Source organism: Danio rerio, chromosome 20 (genome assembly GCF_049306965.1).
Source record: "Danio rerio strain Tuebingen ecotype United States chromosome 20, GRCz12tu, whole genome shotgun sequence".
Classification (NCBI taxonomy): domain Eukaryota; kingdom Metazoa; phylum Chordata; class Actinopteri; order Cypriniformes; family Danionidae; genus Danio; species Danio rerio.
Genome location: NC_133195.1, coordinates 25983342 through 26006749, shown reverse-complemented (window position 1 = coordinate 26006749; position 23408 = coordinate 25983342). Strand labels below are relative to the sequence as shown.

General features: G+C 36.4%; 1 protein-coding gene across 51 annotated transcripts in view; it reads right to left on the bottom strand.

Moving 5' to 3' along the window:
• fryl (furry homolog, like) overlaps positions 1 to 23408 on the bottom strand; it is a 168839-nt gene that overhangs the window by 17343 nt on the left and 128088 nt on the right. For 17 of the 51 annotated variants that reach the window (XM_073932693.1, XM_073932695.1, XM_073932692.1 and 14 more), the window contains 13 exons: positions 22194 to 22315; positions 21889 to 22076; positions 19431 to 19525; positions 18721 to 19346; positions 17148 to 17416; positions 16278 to 16418; positions 15117 to 15317; positions 14370 to 14531; positions 14199 to 14273; positions 13942 to 14118; positions 11861 to 12061; positions 9557 to 9739; positions 2346 to 2728 (listed from right to left, as the gene is read on the bottom strand). In XM_073932693.1, coding sequence (XP_073788794.1) covers positions 2346 to 2728; positions 9557 to 9739; positions 11861 to 12061; positions 13942 to 14118; positions 14199 to 14273; positions 14370 to 14531; positions 15117 to 15317; positions 16278 to 16418; positions 17148 to 17416; positions 18721 to 19346; positions 19431 to 19525; positions 21889 to 22076; positions 22194 to 22315 — 2823 coding nt within the window. Of the gene's footprint in view, positions 1 to 2345; positions 2729 to 9087; positions 9740 to 11860; positions 12062 to 13929; positions 14119 to 14198; positions 14274 to 14369; positions 14532 to 15116; positions 15318 to 16277; positions 16419 to 17147; positions 17417 to 18720; positions 19347 to 19430; positions 19526 to 21888; positions 22077 to 22193; positions 22316 to 23408 lie in introns of all 51 variants that reach the window. The other 34 variants (XM_073932691.1, XM_073932699.1, XM_073932698.1 and 31 more) reach the window with 4 other exon arrangements.

Sequence of the window (23408 nt, the reverse complement as noted above, 5' to 3'; positions counted from 1 at the left end):
TTTTTGATTGTTGGTAGTTTTCCCTGTTGGGAAGAGATCAGATTTGTATTTTTTACTGTTGATCATCAGTTGGCATTAGTTTAGCTTAGTTTCTGGATTTTATAAGGAGTGTAACAGCAAATTAAAGTGTGTGTATGTGTGTCTGAGTGTGATGTGTCTGAGAAAATCAAAATATGCATCTCACCTCTCAGAGCTACATGGAGTTAAAAAAAATAAACACTGTGTATTTATGTACCATCAAATGTGCTTATAATGGAAGTCAATGGGACAAAAACAGCCACCAACTGTAAATTGGGGAGAATAAAATGAAAATGAACAATGCAAAGTCAATGTTGTTACTAATCAGTCACATGCCCAAGACTGTGATAAAAGGTTGAAAAAATTCAGTCCATAATTACTTTTTATATTGAAAATACGTCATTTTGTGAGTTTTTTTCACCAATTTAGTGACATCATTTGTAAACTTGGCAGTAAAAAAGAGATTTGTTCAGGACTGAGGTTGATTAACAGATATATGTAAAAAAAAATTAAAAAAGAAAAAAGAAAAATGTATCTGATGCATTTAACAGCAGTTTAATTCAGTGGATGTTTTCATCCCTAACATTACAAAGGCTAGTAAATTTGAACAGTGCACAAGTTTAAGGTCTCAGACAAACTGATGAAAAGTTGACTGTAATAAACAGCTGTAAAAATGGTCCAAAATGGTTTTTTAAAAGAAACAACTGCAAAAGATTTTAATATTGCTTGCAGTGAATAATATATTTTCTAAATATATTTAAAAACAACAGCAGTGTTTCCTCTAGGATTTTTTCCAGCTGTGGTGGCAGGCCTTTTTTTTACACAGATCTACCAACTACCTGTAGCGTTATTTCAAAGACAAATGTTGTGAGCGCAGTATTAGAAGTCAATATCGCATTTATGTAATAGCCCACAGCATGGGGATCTTTTTGCTTGGCCGCCGATTTCCTTTGCTCGTGCACAAAACTTCTTGCATGCCCCCTCAAATATGAGCCGCTTCAAGAGCGTGCAGATCTTCTTGTGCGCTCTCAAATAAACGCTGCTAAAGTGCGATTTAGTGCATTTATTAGATTTCCTAGGAATATTTATGAATGTGTCTAATAGACATACTGAGCGATATTAATGCGTCCTGAAGTAAAGTGAAACGGGTATACGTCCTGTTTGCTGGCCTCACGCATCATGCACCTGTAAGTCAGTCAGCTCTTAACCTTAAAGGGTTAAACAAATGACGCACAGCACTACTGCGGTTAAAGAAAAGTTCGCTTTGTTATAATTCACTTACCTTTTAATACGTTTGGGTGCAATTATTACCCACTATTAAAAAAAGAAAATGTTTTGAATGAGAAGCTGTAATTTAGCCGTGGCAGGATGAATTCTTGCTCGGCGTCCCGCCATGGAAGAATGAATAGCGGAAACCATGAACATTATGCTGATAGTTTCTGTATATGTGTAACCATTTGAATGTTGAGGTTATTTATTTTTTTAATGAAAGAAACTAATATATTTACATTTTCTCCAAAGTTAAGTTAAACAAAAATTAAGACAATGCTAATGTTACGAATTATATCTATTATAAAAAAGCATTGTTCTAGTACTTTCTATTTATTACATGCAATAGGGTCTTGACATTACCGAACTCCTCGAGATGCCATTACTGAAGTAAATTGAATAGTAAAACGTTTACATTTTTGTATTTAAATAAAAAACCAAATCGTTATTTTTAACTATCTCACTCAAAAGTATTGCTTTAATTGTATTTTTGATCTAATAATCGCAGTTTTGATTAACATAAGAAATGTAATTTATTTTAAATCTCATATATAAACCTTGAAATTAGATTTTAAAACATCTGCCTGAGAACAAAGTCTTTATGATACTGAACCCCTTACGGATGTAGAAAGCTGTTATAAGTTTACAACTATGTCAATAAGCACTTATTAGGAACAAATGAAAGTTTTTTTTTTTTAAAGTACTAACTAGAGTATCTAACATTAAAGAGGATCAAAAGTTGGACACCAAAGTTGTCCCAAAACAAAAATGGTTATTTGTTTAGGTTTTAGGAAGTCTTTAATGATAATGATCAACTTCAAATGCAGACTACTATACATGATTTCAAATTTTTATGATTACATATGGATGTTATTTTTCATGCGAGAAAACAAGTGAGTGTTCAGATCAACTTTTTAGGTTTCATTTTGGTTTGGATGCTGCCTTTAAAGGGAGCTATCTTTGTAGGCAGCATACAACAACAAAGTTTTTTAAACAGAACCGATCATTGAGTCAAATATTCACCCTATGAATTACCGCAACAGAAATCATAGACCAACCTGGAAAGTCCATAAAAATCTGCCTCTTCTTCCTCGCACCGATCGTCCAGCTCTTTCAAAGCGAGTGTCACATCATCCTCACAGACTGAATCAGGGGCCGAGTTCAAAACTAGTGGCAGGACGGTCTCCTCCTCACACATGGAGTCTAACGTGGTGTCTATGACGGAGGGTGTAATCCCTGGTTCGTCATCAAAGAGGGACCCAGGCGGGCTGTCCATGGCTGGTGGAGGTGGTGGGGCTGGATCCAGGTCGTCTGTGGGGTCCTGGGAGTCATGTAAGTCACAGAGCTCGGGGGGGTCTGAGGGCAGAGGGGGGGCACTGCCAAACCCCGTATCCTCACTGACACTGCTGCTTAATTCATCCCCAGCTGTTACACTGGCATCCTGCAAACAGACATAATAAAGAATGAAATAATGATAAAAATAGAGCAAACTGTATTTTTGGTCAAGCTCTTTTCAATGCTCATTTCAATTAGAGATGCATGATATTAGAACAATATTATCAATATCAATTTGGAAATCTGAAAATTGATGCAAATTACACAAAGAAGATACGTGATAAGGTTGTTCTAAATCTTTGACCAAAAGGAGACTCTTGGATTGTGATCCTAGGAAAACGCTATTTTAATTAGCTGTTTTTTTTTTTAAATCATTTGTTTATTAAATGATACTAAGATCTTTTTAGATAGAATGAACTTTAGATATTAGATATTCTGACTCTGATTGGCTATTGTTATTTTCCTCTCACATCGACCCCCACCATAAGTATTTATTTTCAGCTCTGGGTTTGATAGTATGGCCCCATCTGATCCGGTCATATTTAGATAAACAAATGCATAACATAAATGTAATTATGAAAGTCTGCAATACAAGTATAGCATATACTATTATCGCGATAACGATACTTTTGCAACATATTGTTTAGCCCTACTGTCAATCAACTTAATTTCTGCTGTTAACACTTTTTCGTTACAATATTGTCCCCAAGTTACCTGCACTGGAACCTGGTGGTGCCGTGTTGGAATCATCAAAATTTAGTTGTAAATAGGAAATGAATCCTTATTTAGCTCTCTGCAACTCACACATGGTCGCTTACTAAAGCTAAGCAGGGCTGCGCCGGGTCAGTGACTGAATGAGAGACCATATAAGAAAGCTAGGTTGCTGCCGGAAATGGTGTTAGTTAAGCCTACGGACTGTGTGAGTCCTAACACCCCAGTATAGTGAAGGGGACTCTATATGCTGCTTAGTGAGTCTTTCAGAGCAGATGGTAAACCGAGATCCTGACTCTCTGTGGTTGTTATAAATCCCAGGTGTCCTTTGAAAAAAAGTAGGGGTTTACCCCGGCATCCTGGCCAAATTTGCCTACTGGCCTCTGTCCATCATGGCCTCCTAATCATCCCTCTTTCATAATTGAAATCTCCTCTTTCTCTCCTCTCCACCAATCAGCTAGTGTGTGGTCTGGGCCAATATGATTGCCGTCGCGTTATCCAGGTGGATGCTGCACACTGATGGTGGATGAGGAGATCCCCCCATTGTGTAAATCACTTTGTGTAATAGAAAAAGCACTATATAAATGTAAGTAAATGTTATTATAATTAATTATTATTATTATTAAGCAGTAAAATCACAAGTCTGATTTGATACATTATGAAATGAAACAATGACCCTCGCAAATGAACATTTTTCCATAAAACACAAACAAAAAATACGCTTAAAGTATGGTTATCAGCACTAGCTATTGGTCAAAATGAAAGAATTTCAACTCATCGGATAAATGCAAAAATCCAATATCATGCATCACTAACACTAACTCACTATCAAGCATTTTTCATGCAATAAGCACCAAGCAGACCCACTGCCATACAAGTACACCGTATATGTACAGAACTGTGCTGCAGAAACAGAAATTTACTTGAGTTCAAACTTGGGCAGCGTGAACATTACACTTAGAGTGTACATCACCAAGGGACTCTTAAGCATTGCCACTCACAAAATGGCTTTGCGACACAAATTGAGCGCTTCAATTAGGAAAGGGGAGGGGGATCAATAATGTTATGGGGCTAATCTTTCACCATTGAGTTACGATGCAAATGTGACCAGCGGAGGAATAAAACTGTGACATCAGAGGATCTATATTAAATGGCCCACTGTATCTCCATTCATAAATCACACCAAGCACCGAGCTAAATAGCAGCTGACTATAAAATCAATCAAACACCTTTACCCTGAGCCTCATAACATGTGGAACAATCAGGACTGCATGAATACTTACAGAAGTCTTAAATTTAAATGCAATTTACAATGTAGTGAATGATTATTTATGATATTTACTTAATTACAAAAGGTGTATGAAAGTAGCTATGCTTTGATTGTAGTAAAAGTATAGTGACCACGTTTTTGCCATTTAGAGTTAGATTACCATTTGTATTCCCACTGTTTGCAACAAATACTATGGTTATTGTAGCAAAACCATGGAAAAAAACTTTAATTGGTTCATTTGTTTGTTTGTTGTTGTGGTAAAAACAATAATTACATTTATTTAATATAACTAGCTAATGGATTTTTACATTTTTTTGGAAGATTATATAGACATATACAGACTTATACAAACATGTATGTGTTAAGCCGCAGTCAGACTGCACATTTCGCCCCATAGACTTTCATTCATACGTACGCGAATGCGGCAGAAAAAAAAAACGCAAGCTCATGCAAGAAGTTGCGCTATTTGCTGCGTTTGAAAAATTTAAGCTTGGTAAACTCTGATCTGCAAAATGGCATCATGTGATTGCTTAAGACCACTAGAAGATCAAAACATGACCTCTCTGTAAAGAAATGTAAAATATGGACCAATCACTCGCTTTTATCAACATCTAATCATATTGTTTTTTCCCTTTTCGAAACATCGTATGACAGAAATTCGCAAGCACAAACTCTAGTGTGTACATGGCTTTATAAAGTGTGGACAATGGCTGATAAAAAGCCAAATTTAATTCGCTCAAATGTCAACTTAATAAATGTGCAGTTTAGTGAATAAACATGCAGCAAAAACATTACTTCTAATATGACCAAATTAATAAATATTTTGAAAATTAATCGACACACATTTGTAATTTTGCCTACTTCAAACGAAAAAGTAAAATCTATAACTCATCTTCATATTTTGTTTCATTTGTTTAATATTTTTGCCTAATTATTTTTATTAAATGTGCATCCGTTCAACCATTGTGCAAACGGGAACAAAGTCACATGATGTCCAGATCTCTGATGGACGATTTGTCATCAAGACAAATTCCAGCACACGGCATGACTGATGGTAAAGCCTCCATGGGAACAAAATGCTCCATCTCAGACTCATGTTTTATTCAAAACTATTTAAAGAAGACAAGCAAGCAAAAAAAAAAAAAAAGAAACAACCTAATTGAACGAACTTGAGATTCTTTTTCCTCCTCCTCCTCCTATTTATGAGTGCAATGCATTAACAGAAGAAGGAAGGGTGGCGTGGAGCCAGTATTACAGAAAGCTTTTAGGCGTTCTTGGCTGTGGTGGCCAAGCAGATGAGTAAGACCATCAGTGGTTTTATCTGGACTCATTAAGCTAAGAGCTGGAGAATGACAGACCAGATGCCCTTGAACTGATATTGAGGTATGACTGAACTCAGCTGCTCTTGGCTGGACAGAGTAAGTACTGATCAAAAGTTGTTCATTCATTAACATCAACCAGAGGAGTTTTCTGCTATGAAATGGGACATACACAGCTTCATGTTAACTGAAAAATCAGCTCAACGGGGATGGTTTTATGCATGAAGGCTGACCTATTAAAAGTGTCAAAGAAATATCACGTTCAACACAGGTTTGTGTTTGCCATTTAAACATCAATAGGTTTCAGCAGTTAGTTGAGTGTTAGTAACATTGGTAGATAAAGCCTGTAAGCAGTCTTTAATGTTCTCTCAGTCAGGCTGTGCATCTGTTTTTATTTGCTTCGAACTGGACGCTCTTCAATTCATAGGTTTGTTCACCCACACCTCCAAAAAACATCATCATCACTTTCACTCTTTTGATTTTAGAAAAGGCTTGACTCTGAAACACAAAACTGATATCTTTATATTTCTCTTTCCATTCAGTGAGTGGTCAGGAGCTGTCAAGCTTCAAAACCAAACTAAAAAAGCTCTAAAACGTATATCCAAAGCACTCAAGCAATATATTTAGAAGTCTTTGTGTTTCAAGCAAATCCAAATTTTGAAAAAAAAAAATAAATAAATAAATAAATAAATAAATAAATAAATAATAAAATAAACAAAAAAGAATAATAAAAAAAGAAATGACCAACATGAAAGTTAATGAAAAAGTCCTAAAATTAATATGTGAAAGTAACAGAAATACATTTGAGGCACCACAATTAAAAACAATAACAAAAATTTAAATTTAAACAATAATTAAAAAAAAGTACTTCACAAAAACTACAAAAGATTGTTAGAATTAAACAGAAGCCTTAAGATACAAATAAGCTAATTACAATTTTTTCTAAATGCTATGATTAACGGTGCAGTAGGTTATTGTCTTTAAAAACATTTCTTTGTTGTGCTGGTTGAAAGTCTCTTCACAGTCCTATGGTAATAATTAAAAGTAAATGATCTAAATGTGTTTATATGTATTTTTATATATTGGGTATAAGACTAAATAATGTTCGTTCAATTAAAATTTGTCAATTCTCATAATTCTGATAAGTAGCCCAAACTGTCTGTCAGCAAATATAGATTTGTACATCTGCACACTTCTGTTCACGCATATCAGCCAATGCGCGTTCATGCGAGCCCCGACCACGTGGACAAGAGTGACAGCAGTAAAAACAAATGCTGAATCAATATTAAAGTTACTTTTGCACGACGGAGGAAGGACGACACCATGGGTGAAGTGTTTCTTTTAGACAGGTGATGCTCTATTTTTGAAGTATTTTAGTCATGCAAAGCTGATGTAGATTGTGTTGTGTTATGAATGGGTTATATGCACAGAAGTGTTGTTCAGCCACTGAAATCCTCTGGAGATCGATTGATGTGACTATTTTCAATTTGATAAGGTTCGTTTTACGGCAACGATAATGTCGATTTTTATTTAGTTGAACAACAAAACAGAAGTAAATCGCTATATTCTGCCTACTCTTCTTTACTGAGGTAAAGTTGGTTTTATATTCACAATGGGTTATTTATGAAAAATTACAGCCTGTGATGCAGTCCCTATCCGCTTGTTAAGTGGTGACGTGTTGGAGAAGTATATAATACTGTTTCCGGGTCCAAGCCGCCACTCAATTGAGTGGAGAAATCATTCGTTTATGATCACGTTTTATTCCTATCACACATTAAAGTTAATTTTATATAAAGTCATAGTGTACACAACAATCTCTGGGCTTGCTGCATAACAAATACCAAAATTTTAACAATTTATAAAAAAAAGAATCACTTTCTGGCCATTGGATATTATGCATGGACATATATATTGCGACCGTGATTTTCGAAAGTATTGAATCGCTTTGTAAACGTTTATTATCACCATTTCATGAGTCTCCCTATTCAGTTGAATAGAGCGCTTGGACCCGGAAGTCGCTTCGCGTGACATCACACTTAACAAGCGGATATTGTTTACCAAGCTACTCTGAAATAGCAATCAAGTATGGCTTAGTAAAAAGTGTAATTCCTGCACGCCGCCAGCCAACCACTAAGTAGTCGCTTCAGGACAAATCGAAGGAGAGAGTGAGACCAGCGATCCTTGTATGCATGAAATAATGCACATTATGACAAATTATGTTTGCTACACAACTGAAAGCAAACTAATTATAATAGTTTTTCAATCTGAATTGTAGTATTGTAAAGTACTATAAAGTTTTCTAACTGGCAAATGACATGATCTAGGGGGTTGTCTACTTTCATCTTTAATGTGCGTGTTTGTGATTTCAAGAGGTGTGGCTTTGGAAGGCAGGGGAGGAACTGTGCTTCAAAGATAATGTGCTAACAGTTATCATTTAGGCAGATCACCTACTGCACCTTTAAATTAACAATAATAATAATAAAAAACTTTAAAAATTCAATCATCAAGATTTTTTTAGAGTCAGTTTTAGAGCTTGACAGCATATGGACACTATGCTTCCATTTAATGGAAAAAAATGATAAAAACCTAACTTCATTTGTGTTTCAATGAAAAGATTTTGAGAGTGAGCAAATAATGACACCTAGGTGAATGACTCCTATAACAGGGCTTTAAAAACAATATCAACATACATCTATCGTCTCTGTTTAAGCTCATCTCAAGCTGTATTTTTAGACACTCTCCATGCTCTTGAAGATGCTATCTAGAGTAAGGCTGATGGCTGGAAAACAGACATTTAATAAACATTGCTAAAACCAGTCCATGAAAAATAGCCAGGGATGATGCAATACAAATGACCAAACTAAACAAAATGTGCACTCATGTTTGAGGTCTTTTAAAGAGATAGCTCACTTACTCATCCTCTACTTGTTCCACACCAGTTTGTTTGTATTATATTCTGTTGAACACTGAAGAAAATATATTAAAGAGTAATGGAAACGTGACTTCCACCATATTTGTGGATGTCAATGGCAGCCAGTTTCAAAAATTCTTTATAACATTTTCTTTAGTGTTCAACGGAATAAAAAACAACTGGAGGGTGAGTAAATGATCATTGTCATCCCTTGTAAAGCTCAGAGTGGTGGGGTATTTTTCACTAATACTCACGATGAGATCGCAGATCCGTGGAGAGCAGTGATTGTTCTTCCTCAGAGCCTAAAGTGTGTTTTTCAACCTTTCTGGGACCGAATTTGAGGTAGTTCTAGCACAGCAGGCCTGAGGTGTATGTTTTTCCCTGATGAAAATCTCTCCCCCAATCACACATCAAGCAGGCAAGCAAGCCCCACCATCAAAGTAATCAATCATTATCCAATGTCCCATAAAGCAACACCCAGTGCAAGACAAAGACAACATGCGCCAGCAATTTGGCAGAGAAAACAAAGAGCCAAATATTTCAAATCGCAACACATTTTGGTAACACTTTAGCAGCATTAAAAGCTTCATATCGTTGAACGATAAGGGGAATTTGATAGGTAAGAAAACAGCACCAGGTAACGTCACAAAAGAGCGAAAAGCAAATTGGCTAAATAGCACCCGTGCACCATAATTTATTATTGAGACTCCTGATTGATCCCACCTCAGGCAACTGGCTGCTATTGCTGTCAGAGCGGGCGGTCTCGTGGGCGGGGCTATCTGGGCGGTGCAGCAGGGGGGTGGGCGTGGCCTCTTCTGTCAGGACACTACTGGAAGACTCTTGCGACTGCTGTAGGGAATCCATGTGATTGGATATGGCATCGTCGGTTGCAGAATCACTGTTCAGCTGTGTGGGAAGAAAAATAAATTCAATATTTTGCTTTAAAAAAATAAAATGCTGCATCACTAAGTGTTGTTCTGCTTGCGTGCTTAATAGATCTATGAAAAGTATTTCAAATATTTCATGCGGCATGCCAAAAAATTGTGTAAGGCTGGCAAGACCAATTACATTCTACTACTATTCAAACAGTGTAGAAATAAAATGTCAAAAAAAAAAAAAAATTCAGGAAAAGGAAGATGACATTCACTCAGCAGCATATTAGGATCTTTAGCTCTGCTTAGTAGCTCATCATGCCCCATAGCAAGCAAAAGGGTGAAAATATAGAAATCGAGGAGACTTTTAAAGAAAAAAATAATAAGGTCTGCATCTGAACATTCATGCAGAAAAAGATTTTAATTAAAAATGAGAAGGCCCACAAGCGATTGATTTATTTGGATATGGAAAATGGATTTATTTATCATATTGTGCTCTTTTCTGGGAATTTAAACCTGTTAAAATGTAGGGATGCAACGATAAGGATTTTTTGGCCGATTTCGATAACCGGTAACTCTTAAGATTTGGAAGCGGGTAACCGATATACTATAGCCAATAAATAGAAATATTTCAAAATGTTATATTTCTATATAGTGAACAACTGATTTTCTTTTATAAGCTTCAAGTATGAACTGATCTTATGAACTGAATAGCCTACACAAAGCAAAAAAAAGCAATAATTTCATAACTGCCAGATGATTATACACACCCATGTTCATGATTAAACATAAATCAGCATGCCAAAAATAAATTATTTCCTTTTCTTCGCATAGCAAAATAACATGCAACTTGACTGTTGCATAAAATTAATAGAATAAATATAAAAATGGGATTTAATAAAAAAACAAGTAAAATAAAAGTATTTTAAGAATAGAAGAACCAGCTCAAATGTTCTTAATTAAAACTTGTTACAGTAATGTACAGATGTACAAATATGTAAAGTCCGAAAAAGTGTTTTGATGGGTGTTTTGGCAGTTCAGAGCTACCTTACAAGAACAAATAATCATATTAGATAACAAACAACTCAACAAGTTGTTTAGCACGTGTGCATCGCTGCTATTAAGTTTCCACATGTAATATTTTTACTGATGTGTTTAAACCAAAATACACAATGACATGTACAAACACATGTACAATGATAAGGAATATAGCTACTTACTGAGACATTAACGCACAGCAATACCACACAAAGAAAGGACAGACTTTGAAGGAATAAACAGTCTGAGATAAGCTCCATTTTAGTGCACTGGACAAATCTGAACTAGTTTGACCCACACATGTGTGAGGCAGGCAGTTCTGTACAACTACGTAACCTATAAGCTTAAAGATATCAGCCTAATTTTGACTTCGGACCAATAACAATAAAATTAAAAATAGCATTTATCGGCCGATAACAATATGGCTGCCGATATATTGTGCATCCCTATCAAAATGTGTTGAATTAAAGGCTGGAAATCAAAAGTGTGCATAAACATCAATCTTCATTTAAATCATCTTTTAAAACACAACCTACAAAGTTGTGTAAGGTGTTGATTTGTTTAGCCACAAACCTGCAATAAAAAACAATCAATAAGTGTTCTTCTTGTTTTTAAGCTACAAGTATAATCAAATTGTGATTTGTAGGAATGACCAAGGTATCAAACTTGTCTTAATCATGCAGAATTGTGTTTGTGTGCAGATTCTGTGTGGGCCTTCCAGTTAGATCATGCATCAAGTATCTGAACAGTTACAGTACATCGTGAATGCAAAACAGCTTAACCCTTGCATTAAAGCTACTCTGAATAACTAATAGATCACTAAAAGAAAGAAAGAAATATGGTCCCCATCACCTTACTTACCCACAAAACAAATAAAAGAGAGAATTCAAAAAGGAATTAAAAGTCAGAGAGGGGCTCTGAAGTACTAAAAATCAATAGTTTGCTTGGCTGGGCGGCAGGGAGAGTGTCTTTAGACACTGAAAATGCGGGTTATGCAGAAAGCAAGCGTCTAACCCCGCCTAAGTAGGCCGCAGCAGCATCTAAGCCCAATTTGCCGCACAGACACACCATGCCGGTGCCCCCTATGTGAAGGGGGCCCAGAGGAGAGGGGACTTACGAGGTTGGAGCGGGTGAGAATCTGGCTAGCGCTCAGTACCTCCTCCTCAGATGACTCATCGGTGTCCTCCGGCTGGATGAGACTGGGCGTGCTGCCCGAATACTGGCAGTCCTGCAGAGACGGGGTGTCACCATCACCTTTGTCAATGCTGTCCAGAGAGCGACGCCGCACACCCCAGTTGAAGTTGTCCATGCTCTCCCCCTGCAGGAGGAACAGGAAAAAGCAAATAAAAGCGAAGCAGATGAACATTGCATTGAACGCTGTATGAATTTTACAGAAAGATGATACAAATTTAAAATGACTACGTGAAACACAGTACAATACGCACAACCACAGAGCACAGCGGGGTTGAGGAAGATGGAGAACGACACAACAATGCTTTATACTCTAATTGGAATGAAAATAAACCATTTGCACATTCATATATTTCGCTTCAATTGCAAAAACAAATCTTTGCTAAAAGGAAGCAAATTTTCAGAAGAATAAATAGGCCTATAATTTATCCACTTTTCAAGTCTGATGTCACGCATCACTGGTTCCAGGCCCAACTCAGATCACAAAAGCAAAAACCAGACTGATATACACAAAAAAATCCATGCTAATATACAGGGATGCACATAACTAGTATGTAATAGTAATAGTATGTAGTAGAGAAGCACTTTTGATGCATTATTTAATTTGTTTTGATGTGATTCAAATTACGTGGGACATTGTACATAAGCTTGCTTGTGGTTTGGAGGAAGAATGTAAAATAAAGTTGGTTTCCATGTGCACAGTTGCACTCATAAATGGTGCCAGAATCTGTCTGAATGGGGTGGTCTGAAGCTCAGTCCACACCAACTCCAGGAAGGTTCATATTGCAGCAAATCACAGAAGCGAGCCACAATTCATCACGTATGAACTGGTCAAACAGTGTATTTATGTGTATAATCACTCGCTTTTTGACATGCTTAACTACAAGCAAAGATAAGGTTTATATAACTTCTGCTCATCTTCACCAAAAAACACATCACATTCATGATAAATAAACGAATGTGCCGCATGCTGAAAACTAAACATTTTTAAAGTCCAAAGTTCAAACTTGCAAGCCAGGCACTCAAGCCAAATGTAAAAGTACCAGCTGATCCCGCATTTTAAAATCTAAGACAATGGAATATTTAACTTGTATTTTAAATATGTGATTTGCATATTCACATATTTAAAATAGAAGTTTGTTTAAATTTCAACTATAGAAAAATATATAACATATGCACATATATTTCAGAATGAGAAAAATAGGTGTTTATACATGAATACAAGAGGATGACTGAGCATCATCTCTAGGCACTCCTTTGAGTACAGCACCAAAAAAAGTTTTGTGCACCCCTGCTTATATACACTCATGGTGTACTGCAGGGGTGGTCAACCCTGTTCCTGGAGATCTACCTTCCTGCAGATTTCAGTTACAACCCATATCAAGCACACCTGCCTGTAATTATCATGTGGTGTTCAGGTCCTAATTAATTGGTTCAGGTGTGTTTGATATGGGTTGCAACTGAAATCTGCAGGAAGGTGGCTCTCCAGGAACAGGGTTGGCCACCCCTGGTGTACTGCAATGTTACTGAAAATACCCTAATCCTTTATCTTCATACCGAAATTTAAAATAACCTAAAAGGGGATTCATCTTTATTAAATCATCTAGATATGGGGCTCCATGAATTTATGAAAGCTTAGCTTAAATGTGGGATTCGAACAAAGAGTGCTCAATATACAGCTGGACCTGGAAACAGTGTTTGATTTAACAAGCAGAAAGCATATAACACAAACGTTTCCCTGAACACTGCTTAAAACTTACCTGAAGCTCCTGGATGCAAAAGAGGACAAAAAGATAAGTGTTAGGGAGAGCTTAGACAGTGAGATACAGTGGAGATGCACAAACAGACGCAGGTGATGTCAGAGAAATACACAGATATACTATACTCTTCATGTAGTGTTTTTGTTATGAGTAAAATGAGACTCACTTCAGAGATTCTGTCTCTTATCAAGCAGTCTTTACAAGTTTTCAAAACTCGTGCCAATTTATCCAAGACATCAGTGCTCACCTCTCCATCCTCCAGCTCCACATCCAGGAAGTCAAAGTCCTTGAAGACGCCAAACTGCTGTTCACTTCCTGCATCTTCCGCTTGTGCTTCCTCCTCCCGTGTCACTTCTTCTACAGTGGGGATCAGACTGGTCTGCTGATCACCTGCATCCAAATCCTCATTTGAGGAGAACACCACCTACGGAAAAGAGGTTTAATAGCTCATAGCTGAGATTATGCAGCTTAACAAATGTTCTGAATATGAGAATAAAAACATACAGAAGGGTTTTTAGGCATGCCGGACTCCGGGCCACACAGAGACAGGACATTCATTAGTTTCTCCCGAGTTCTCCTCTAGAAACAGATAACAACATTTATGTTACAATCAGAGCAAACCATATAAAGCAGGATAATTATGAATTGACAGATGTTTCTCATAGCTGACATTACCTGCGAGAGCTGCGGCCTCTTCCAGCTAACCGGCACCAGACCATTTGAATTGGAGCCAGACGAAGTAGAGGAGGTGCTTCTTGTCACAGCAATCACCTGTGGTTTTCCGTTACGCCCCGCTGCACTTCGCTGGTCTCCATACTTATGACCTATGATAGGCGTCTAAGGGTAAAGTGTAAAAACATAAGGTTGACACCATCAAATGAGCTACTATGATGATTTAAAAGGAATTACAATACACATGCACAACACAATACAAAAGTGTGGGGTGTTTATTTTTTCGAACGTTTTTCAATCAACATTCAATCTGTTTACTTTGTTAGAATACAAAAAAAAGTAATTATATAAAAAGTTATTAGTAATATTTATTTGAAAATAACTGTTTACTATTCTATCAAATGTTCAGCATTATTACTCCATTATTACTTGTTGTGAACGTTCAGAAATCCTTCTGATGCGCCGATTTGGGGATCAACAAACATTTATTAATATCAATTTTAAAACTAATTCTGTAATGAATATAATGTTTAAATAACATGTTAAAAATAATTATTTGAAATAAAAACAATGAATTTTTGAAATATTTTTTAGCGTTAGGAAGGTCTTACATTAGATACTGTTCCGAAATTTAAAGTAACAATTAAAAAATTATAATTTAAAAGATCTTATTGACCCCAAACAATTTGAACCATAGTTCACGTAAAAAATAAAAGCTGCTTAGGACAAAGAATACAGCAGACATAGCACCTCTGAGATGTCGAAGTGGAAGTCCAGTGTTTTTCCTGGCAGTTCTTTGGATGAGTTATTGAATATGCGAGTGAAAGCGATCTCCGGGGAGCCTGTGGACTCTGTGCTGTAAGAACGCTGCACCTCATCAGGAACCACCAGACTCGCAGAGCGGGACACCACTAACTTTAGGATGTTCTGGGCCTCTTTCCAGTAGGGGCTCTGTGGTAACACAGACAAAACAAAAAAAAACTTGAACCACTTTCACTAAACCTTCCTCTTTTTTCTTAATGTAATCTTCAGGAACTAGTGAGACAAAAAAAATAAAGACCACAGAGTAAAAAAGCGATGATACAGCTTTTTATTCCAACTATAGCAAACGGCCCCTAGGCTTTTAATTTCAACAAATACATCCTACAGCAAAGCCCACCCTCTATTACTACACACTAACATACATTAGCTATGTTTCTGTCCAAAGATGCAAATTAGATTTATGCACTAAATTGAAACATCACACATTTGCACCGTTTCCATCCAATGAGTCAAAGATCATCACTTCCTGATAAACTAGCACCAAATATCAAAAAGATGGAAATTGTTGCAATAGGATAAGGCACTGTGGGAATTTTTTCTTATTTAATAAATTACATGCACTTTAGAAGACGAAGACAAAACGCAATGAACACGTAGAAGCTTTTAGAGGCATGAGACCGCTCTTTGGGAGCAAAGCCGCTCAAAACAGTTTTGGGAGGTAATAACATCAAACCACTATGATGATGGACTTTGGCTGAGAGATATTACATTTAAGAATGTCCAAGATATTTTAGAATGTCTTATAGCAGCACCCATTATTGTTATCACATTACTTTTTTTAGGCGCATGCTGGAATTTACTCTGTAAATGTATTTCCATTGTAGTTTATGCACATTTTTACATACCAGATAAAAAGTTCTTTGTGTTCTCTGTTCAATTGTGTGCATACTGTTTTTAAGCACATTTTCAAAACTGATGCCATCTTGCTATTTCCATTAAGCATCTTTTATGCGATATTCAAAGATGCACATAAAAACAGGTTTGAATACACATTAAGTATTATATTCTCTTAAAATGGGAAATTAATACTAAAATAAGTGACTGCAATGACTAAGTGCTGACATCGGAAATAGTGGTCATCATATATACCTGTACATATTTGCCAATGATCTTCATGATTTCCAGATTGAACTGCTTGACAGGAGCGGCAGACAGGTCAATGTGACTCAGTAGACTGTAGATGATCTGCAGTAATGACTGCTGCATGCTGTTCAGTCCTTTCTCCAACAACTATAACAGAAGAACAGATTACAATATACTGAGCACCAACGTATATGAAAGCACAGTGACCTCATTATTATGTTGCAGTTTTAAGATTTAAATAGATAAATAAATAAAAGATGATAAATAAAAGATAACAAGATATTAAAATATATTTATATAAACTAAGCAATGCTGTTTAAGTATTTGGGGTCAGAAAGATTTTTTAAAATAAAAACAAATATTTTTAACCGGAAAAAATGCATGAACACATTTTAAATGTTTTTTTTTTTCTTATCCATGATAGAACGCTGAAAATATATATTAAAACTTTCAGGATAACATATAGCAGCACACTTTTTGCAAGATATAAAGTTATTAAAAAGTTTTTAGCATCAACTAATTTTTGATTTCTGAACAATCATTTGATACTAATAACGATGCAAATGAAATGATGCTAAAAATTCAGTTTTGCTATCACAGGAATAAATTGCATTTTTAAATATATTAAAGTAGAGAAACATTTTAAAGTGTAATATTTAACAATAGCACTTTGTATGTATTCATTCAAATAAAGAAGTATTAAAAATAAGACCTTTTATATAATTTTAAAAATCCTGCCATCCCCAAACTTTTGAACAGTAGTGTAGTTTATATACAGTATATATTTATTTATTTAATTAAATACTTCAATAAACATCTCAACAGTTCAGTACTTAATTGCAATGGTATAACTCAAGCTACGTCAGTCAAACTCACCTCAGCTAGGTACGTGACCAGGTTAAAGGTGATTTCAGCGAAGGCGTCGTGCAAGTAGCGGCACACCACATTAATCCAGTTGGTGCTATCTCGCGAGTAACTGTGCGTGGAGTACAGGCTCATCATGTGTGCCAGGTTTGCCAGAGTGGCTGACTTTTCCTCAGCGCACACTTTAGCGATCCGATCAGCAGTCTCCTTACAGAACCCCGTGGGGTTGTCAAAGTGCTGGATCAGATGCGGCAGAAGGCACAGGATATTCAGAGGGAAACCTAACAGGAAATAAGTTAAAATTTAGTTTTCAGTACCCACATTCTAAACTAAATCTGAGATACTTAAACTGCAGATGCACATTGGATTATTTGCTGATGTGTTAATTTACAGGTTTGGGATTTTTAATCCACAAAAGACGCAGATTATGACTACCTAATCATATCAGACATTTGATATAACAACACAAAGTATTGTTTCACTTCTAAACAGAAATATCTGAATGTTTGGCTGACTGGTAACCATAAGAAAAAAGGATTAAAAGAGCAGATTCTCAATTAAAATGGTGTATGACTGGTCAAGACACAAAATCCATGAAATTCCTTTCTGAAAATTTAAGAGTTAGTTCATCATAATCATACGAAGCTCCAAGAACACTTTTGTGTGGCAAAAAAAAAAAAAAAAAAAAATCTGTCAATACAGATTTTTCCCCCTTTGTTTTCTCTTCCTTGTCAAGTCATCAGTGTGCATGTGTGTGTGTGTGTGTGTGTGTGTGTGTGTGTGTGTGTGTGTGTGTACTAAGTTCAATACAAGGCATTTGCCATTAGATTTAGCAGTGTGGCACACAAGCATCATATTGCTCGTAATAAATGCGCAGCCTGATCTGATGCAGAAGGCCAAAACAAAGTCATTTTTAGCACACAAAAGTATTGCTGAAGCTCCATATTAATAAACTTAAACCTCTTGGGACAGTTGCTGTATATGATCAGAGATCTATTAGATTTTGTACTAAATATCTTAATTGGTCTTTGATGAACAAAAGATTTCAGTGGATTGGAACAACATGAATGTGTGTAATTAATAAGAGAATGGTCATTATTGAGTGAACTAATCATTTAACTCAAATCAAACTTAGGATATTATGACATGACTATGTTATTTGTTCGCTTTACTTTCTTTTTATTAGGCTACTCTGAGGTTTATAGTGCCCTCATGTGAACCAATCACCTCACAGGGTGAGAATTAGGACGTGGGGCAGACTGTAAATGCTACAGAGGCTTATTGATGGATATTGATCACAAAGTCATTTTCACCAGTCAGGAATTTAAAAAAGTGAATCTAAATCCTCATCCAGGTAAATATTCACCTCAAAAATGACCTGATCTTAGTCCAAACACTCCTGACAGACAAATGCATGCTTTTAATCAACACACCATCATCTGACTGGCGAAACACATCAGCATTAGTTTCCATATCAGGACGATGCTGCTATTTACCTTTAAAGCCAATAAATGCCATCCAATTTAACGTTTTTTGTACCAATAATTTCTGTGCATCCCTTATTAAAACGTTAACAAAACTGTACCTGCTAGCTGTGAGGGGTCGATGAGAGTGTGTCGGGACACAGTGATGAGTTTGCTAAGAAGGTGAATGGTGAGCTCCTGTGTGGCTGCTGAAGTGAAGCCCTTCAAGAAGAGCGTCAGCAGGCCGGGGAAGTTGTACCACTTCAGCTTGCCCTGGACTCTCTCCAGCTTCTCCCTGCTGTCTGCCTTCTCCAGGGGCATCTGTGCCAGCAGTCGGTTCAACAGCCTGAGCGCAAGCAAGTACTCAAACTCATAATCAGACTCTAGCAGTGAGGTCGCAATCCAGAAGACTGTGGCCATCAGGTTGGTGGGGTCGGTCTGCGGGACCACTTCACCAGAGCCTCCTCCAGTTCCTCCTCCACCATCGCCACGAACGCCACCTTCTCGTAAAGATGATAAGCTTCGTGTTCGGGCTAGATTGCCGTGGCTGCCACCCAATCGGTCGGCTATATCGAGGGTGTTGCTGCGGCGTCGGTCTCCCATGCGTTCACCCATCAGACTGGCACGCAGAGAGTTGCTGCGAGCGTGGCTGTAATGAGCATGCAGGAAACTGCTGCCGAGGTTCAGCTGACCCGTGCTTTTTCTGTTATTGGCAAATTTGGTGCCATGCAGAGGATCATGGGATGCCCTGGAGGAGATGGAAACAGCACTTTGAGTTTGAGTAAGATAAATGTAACACATAACAAGGAATTCAAATGATTTGTCATCTTACTGTGAGATTGCAGTGAGCAGGTCGTAGCTCTTCATTGTTTCAGCAAGAGTGTCTATCCCAGCCTCTAGTGTCAACAGCAGCTCGATAACAAATCCCTGCAAAACACAAACCAAATGCTTCATTTTGGCTGCATTTACACTGCAGATCTTGATGGTCAAGTCCGATTTTGTGACTGTATTCGTTTTTTGTTTTTTTTTGATGACCTGCTTACTTCATCTTTTAAAAGTGACTCGTATCCGATCGTCTGCATTTACACAGCACACTGTAAAGGCGCAATGACCAGGAAAAAAAAAAGAGTGGGTGCTGATTAACAGCTGATAATTAAAGAGTGCTCTTTTCTCTATTCCTGCATGTATTCTGTTCGCAGCTTTTGGCAAGCTGTTTTACTACAGTTCATGACAGAAAGAATCTCATTTGTCCATCTTCTTTTGATATATAGTCTTTTTAAACCTTTAGGCATCTTAATGTAATGTCCATGGCGTGATTTATGCACGTGATGCATGCACTAGTTTTATATTAGTTTATATTGGTTACATGGCGGACATTGCGCATCTTGCTCTCGTAAACATGCTTAAATACCTGTGCTATATGACAATTTAAAAGCTGTTTAAGGCCTTGTGTATGAGATTTAAGATTTGGGACTCTGCTGAAGTCTGTTCTGAAAAGAAAGTGTCAGACTTGACGTCATTCGCTACTGTTTTTTAAATGACGTTCGACTCGCATTGACAGGTAAAAATCCGATCTACCTACTTACACTGCGGACACGAGGGCACAGATGCGATTCATATCGCATAAATTTCCACATATGAACAAGGCCTAAATCCATGTGATTTGTTCTGCTTACACGTACATGGGCCATAACCAATCTGTGCCACATGGGAGAATAAAAAAAAATAAATAAATAAAAATAAATAAATAAAAAAAAAATCGCAATCGAATCACTTGAACAGTGCAGTGTAAATGTGGCCTTTGAATGTTCAGGAATCAACACTTAAAAAGCCTTGAGAATGTTAAACTAGTTGACTGGAAAATGATATACCAGATAGGGCTAAAATTAACAGATTTAAGCACACAGTTATATCGTTTCTAAATGTGTCCATGTTATAATATGTTCTAGAGCTCATAGTTATGGTGTCTATGTTAAGGTATAATTTGTACATTTAACCTTTAACTAATAATCTTGACTGTACTAACACTAGTGTTAATATTAAAGTTTTGTAAGGTTATTGTAAGTAGTTCTCAGGGCTCAACTAGGACTGGGGACCCAGGGCCAGTGTGAAAGATGCATGGGACAGTAGACAAGATTGCTACTGGCCCGATTGTCACCAAACTTTAATCTGCCTGTGACTATTCGTCAATTGCATGCAAATACAGTCTTAGAATAGAGAAACAGTTTGTGCTTTAAAGCCTTTAAATGCCACCTTTTTTGTGAAGTCATAAACACTCTATTGCTTTTTAGGTTGCTCTTATCTGATTGGATGTTGTGAGCACATCATTTTTTCTGTAGCAAAGAGATGGCAACATGACAGCAACATCAAATTATGAGGCTAAAAGAAAATATCTGTTTGTAACATCTTGGACACAGACATTTTCATGGGTACAACATGACGAAAAAATGCCATCAGTTTGGCAAGTCAGCCACCTTTTGTTTTCAACAAAATACCTTCTAATTTTTCATATAGTCATTTTTGTTTACATAACAATTTGAAGTTGGCTCTGTATACATTTATTAACATTTTTTAAACATATAAATTCTGGATTCACAGACATTATTTTGACACATTCTGCAACCTGGCTTGTAAATAGCTATTAAATTAAACTTTTCGTGGGGCTAGTAAAAATTCTGGCAGGGCAAGTAAAAATCTGAACCACTAGGGCAATCGGGCCAAAAAAAAAATCCCTAGTGTTGAACCCTGGTTATGCATCATTTACTGTTGTTATTATCACATTTATTAATATTTCTATTCAAATTTTTAATAGAGTAAATGGCACTTTCATTTTTTGAATATACGGTTATTAGATTAGATTCAACTTTATTGTCATTACACATGTATAAGCACTGAAATGCATTATTAATTTGTAATTCCTTGCATATAATTAGACAAAAAACACATTTAAATGCATTGCTCAATAAAATAAACGTCAGATATGTGATATATATATATATATACACATATAAAGAGAGAGAGAGAGAGAGAGAAAGAGATGTTTTTTTAATAATCTGTTTTATTTATTTTAAATGTGTGTTTAATATTAAAATATATAAATAATTACATATTGAGCTTTTTAGGTATAAAAGTGTTACTTATTATTGTAGTAAAGTCAGTAAAGTGCTCTTCACAAGGCAATAAATAAGTGCTTGTCTATTTAGTTTATCAGAGAAAGAAAAAATAATATGACTAACTCTCCTATTCCACATTTATATACACTTCTGAAACAGTGAAGATTTTCTACATACCTGAGCCTCTTCCCCTGGATCTCCCACAGTCTCCACCAGACGGGAAAGCATATCTGACAGTGTGGAGGCTGTCATTGGCTGTTTGAGCGCTCTGAAGATCTGGAAAGAGCGCCCAGCGTAGTGCCGTGATGAGCAGGACAGAGCAGTCTGAAGAGCAATTTCACTTAACTCCTGCTCCAACTGGAAACCTGACCACACACAATCACAAGAACCAATCGCAACCACAGATTAAACATTTCAATTCTTCTTCTTCAAAAACTAGTGCATTCTTATAAAAGTTGTTCCACTAAATAACTGAGTCTTACCAGATGGTGTTTGTTTGAAGACATTGACAACATGCCGGAGAAACACACTAAGCTGATCAGCACTCTTGATGTTAGGGTTTTTAGGAGAAACGTCTTCATGGTTCCACAGTGGTCCACGCTTCCTATAGGCCAATCAGCCAGTAGAAAAGAATCAGAGGAAGTGGCACATGGCACAGTAGGAAATGTCTAACACCGAACAAAGAAAAAGCAGGCTCACACAACTGCCAGTTAAAATCGTTATGTATGAAAACACTCTGAATCAAACTTTCACACAGAAATGAGACTGAGCGTGTACACACACACACGCATGCAAGGCAACAATACCCACTCCTATTAGACATGGCTGCAGGCGGAGGAAAAAATACAGTAACTTAAAATAAATATATATTTATTATGAATCCTCTCAAGAAAAAAAAAAAAAGTATGCTTGTAATAGGGCTGCACAATATATTGTTTTAGCATCGATATCGCAATGAACGCATTCGCACTGAATTATTGTTGACCAGGAGCTACAGATTAGCATTTAATCACTTTATTTATATAGAATTTATATGATTTATGCAAAAAAAAAAAAAAAAAACTTTCTACTTAGAATTGTTGTCTTGTTTCTAGTCCAAAAACTAAAGCTAAACAAGATCATTTAACTTATCCCCCTGCCAGATTATTTCCTTAAAACAACCAAAACATTTTTTTGTGATGCTGTACCTGATGGGGAAAACTAAACAATATTTTTACTTGGTCTAAGATTTTTTTAATATTTAGACTAGATACAAGACAAAGCAATGTAAGAAAAGCTTTTTTTTTATTTTAATTATTTAATTTCTGTACCTGAATACTGTTAAACTCCCCAGAAAACCGTCATATTTTTATTCGATAAATTATTGCAATATCAGATTTTTCCAATATTGTGCAGCCCTAGCTTCTAACAACATTAGTGCTTGTAACACCATTCTGTCCATTTTAATATGAATTGACAGCTATAAAGACAACCATGTTAGAATCAATCACGTCATATTATGAACCCCAGATGGACTTGCACTTACATAATAAAGATGACATGTCTCAGCTGATAATAAGTTAACACTTAATGTTTGACCGACGTTCAATTTTCATGTCATTCAATGTCAATATTTATTCTATATCAATATTCTAGACCTCAGGAATTAATGCGAAAAGCTGCAAAAGATAAACTGGAAAATGCTAAATGTAAAAGAC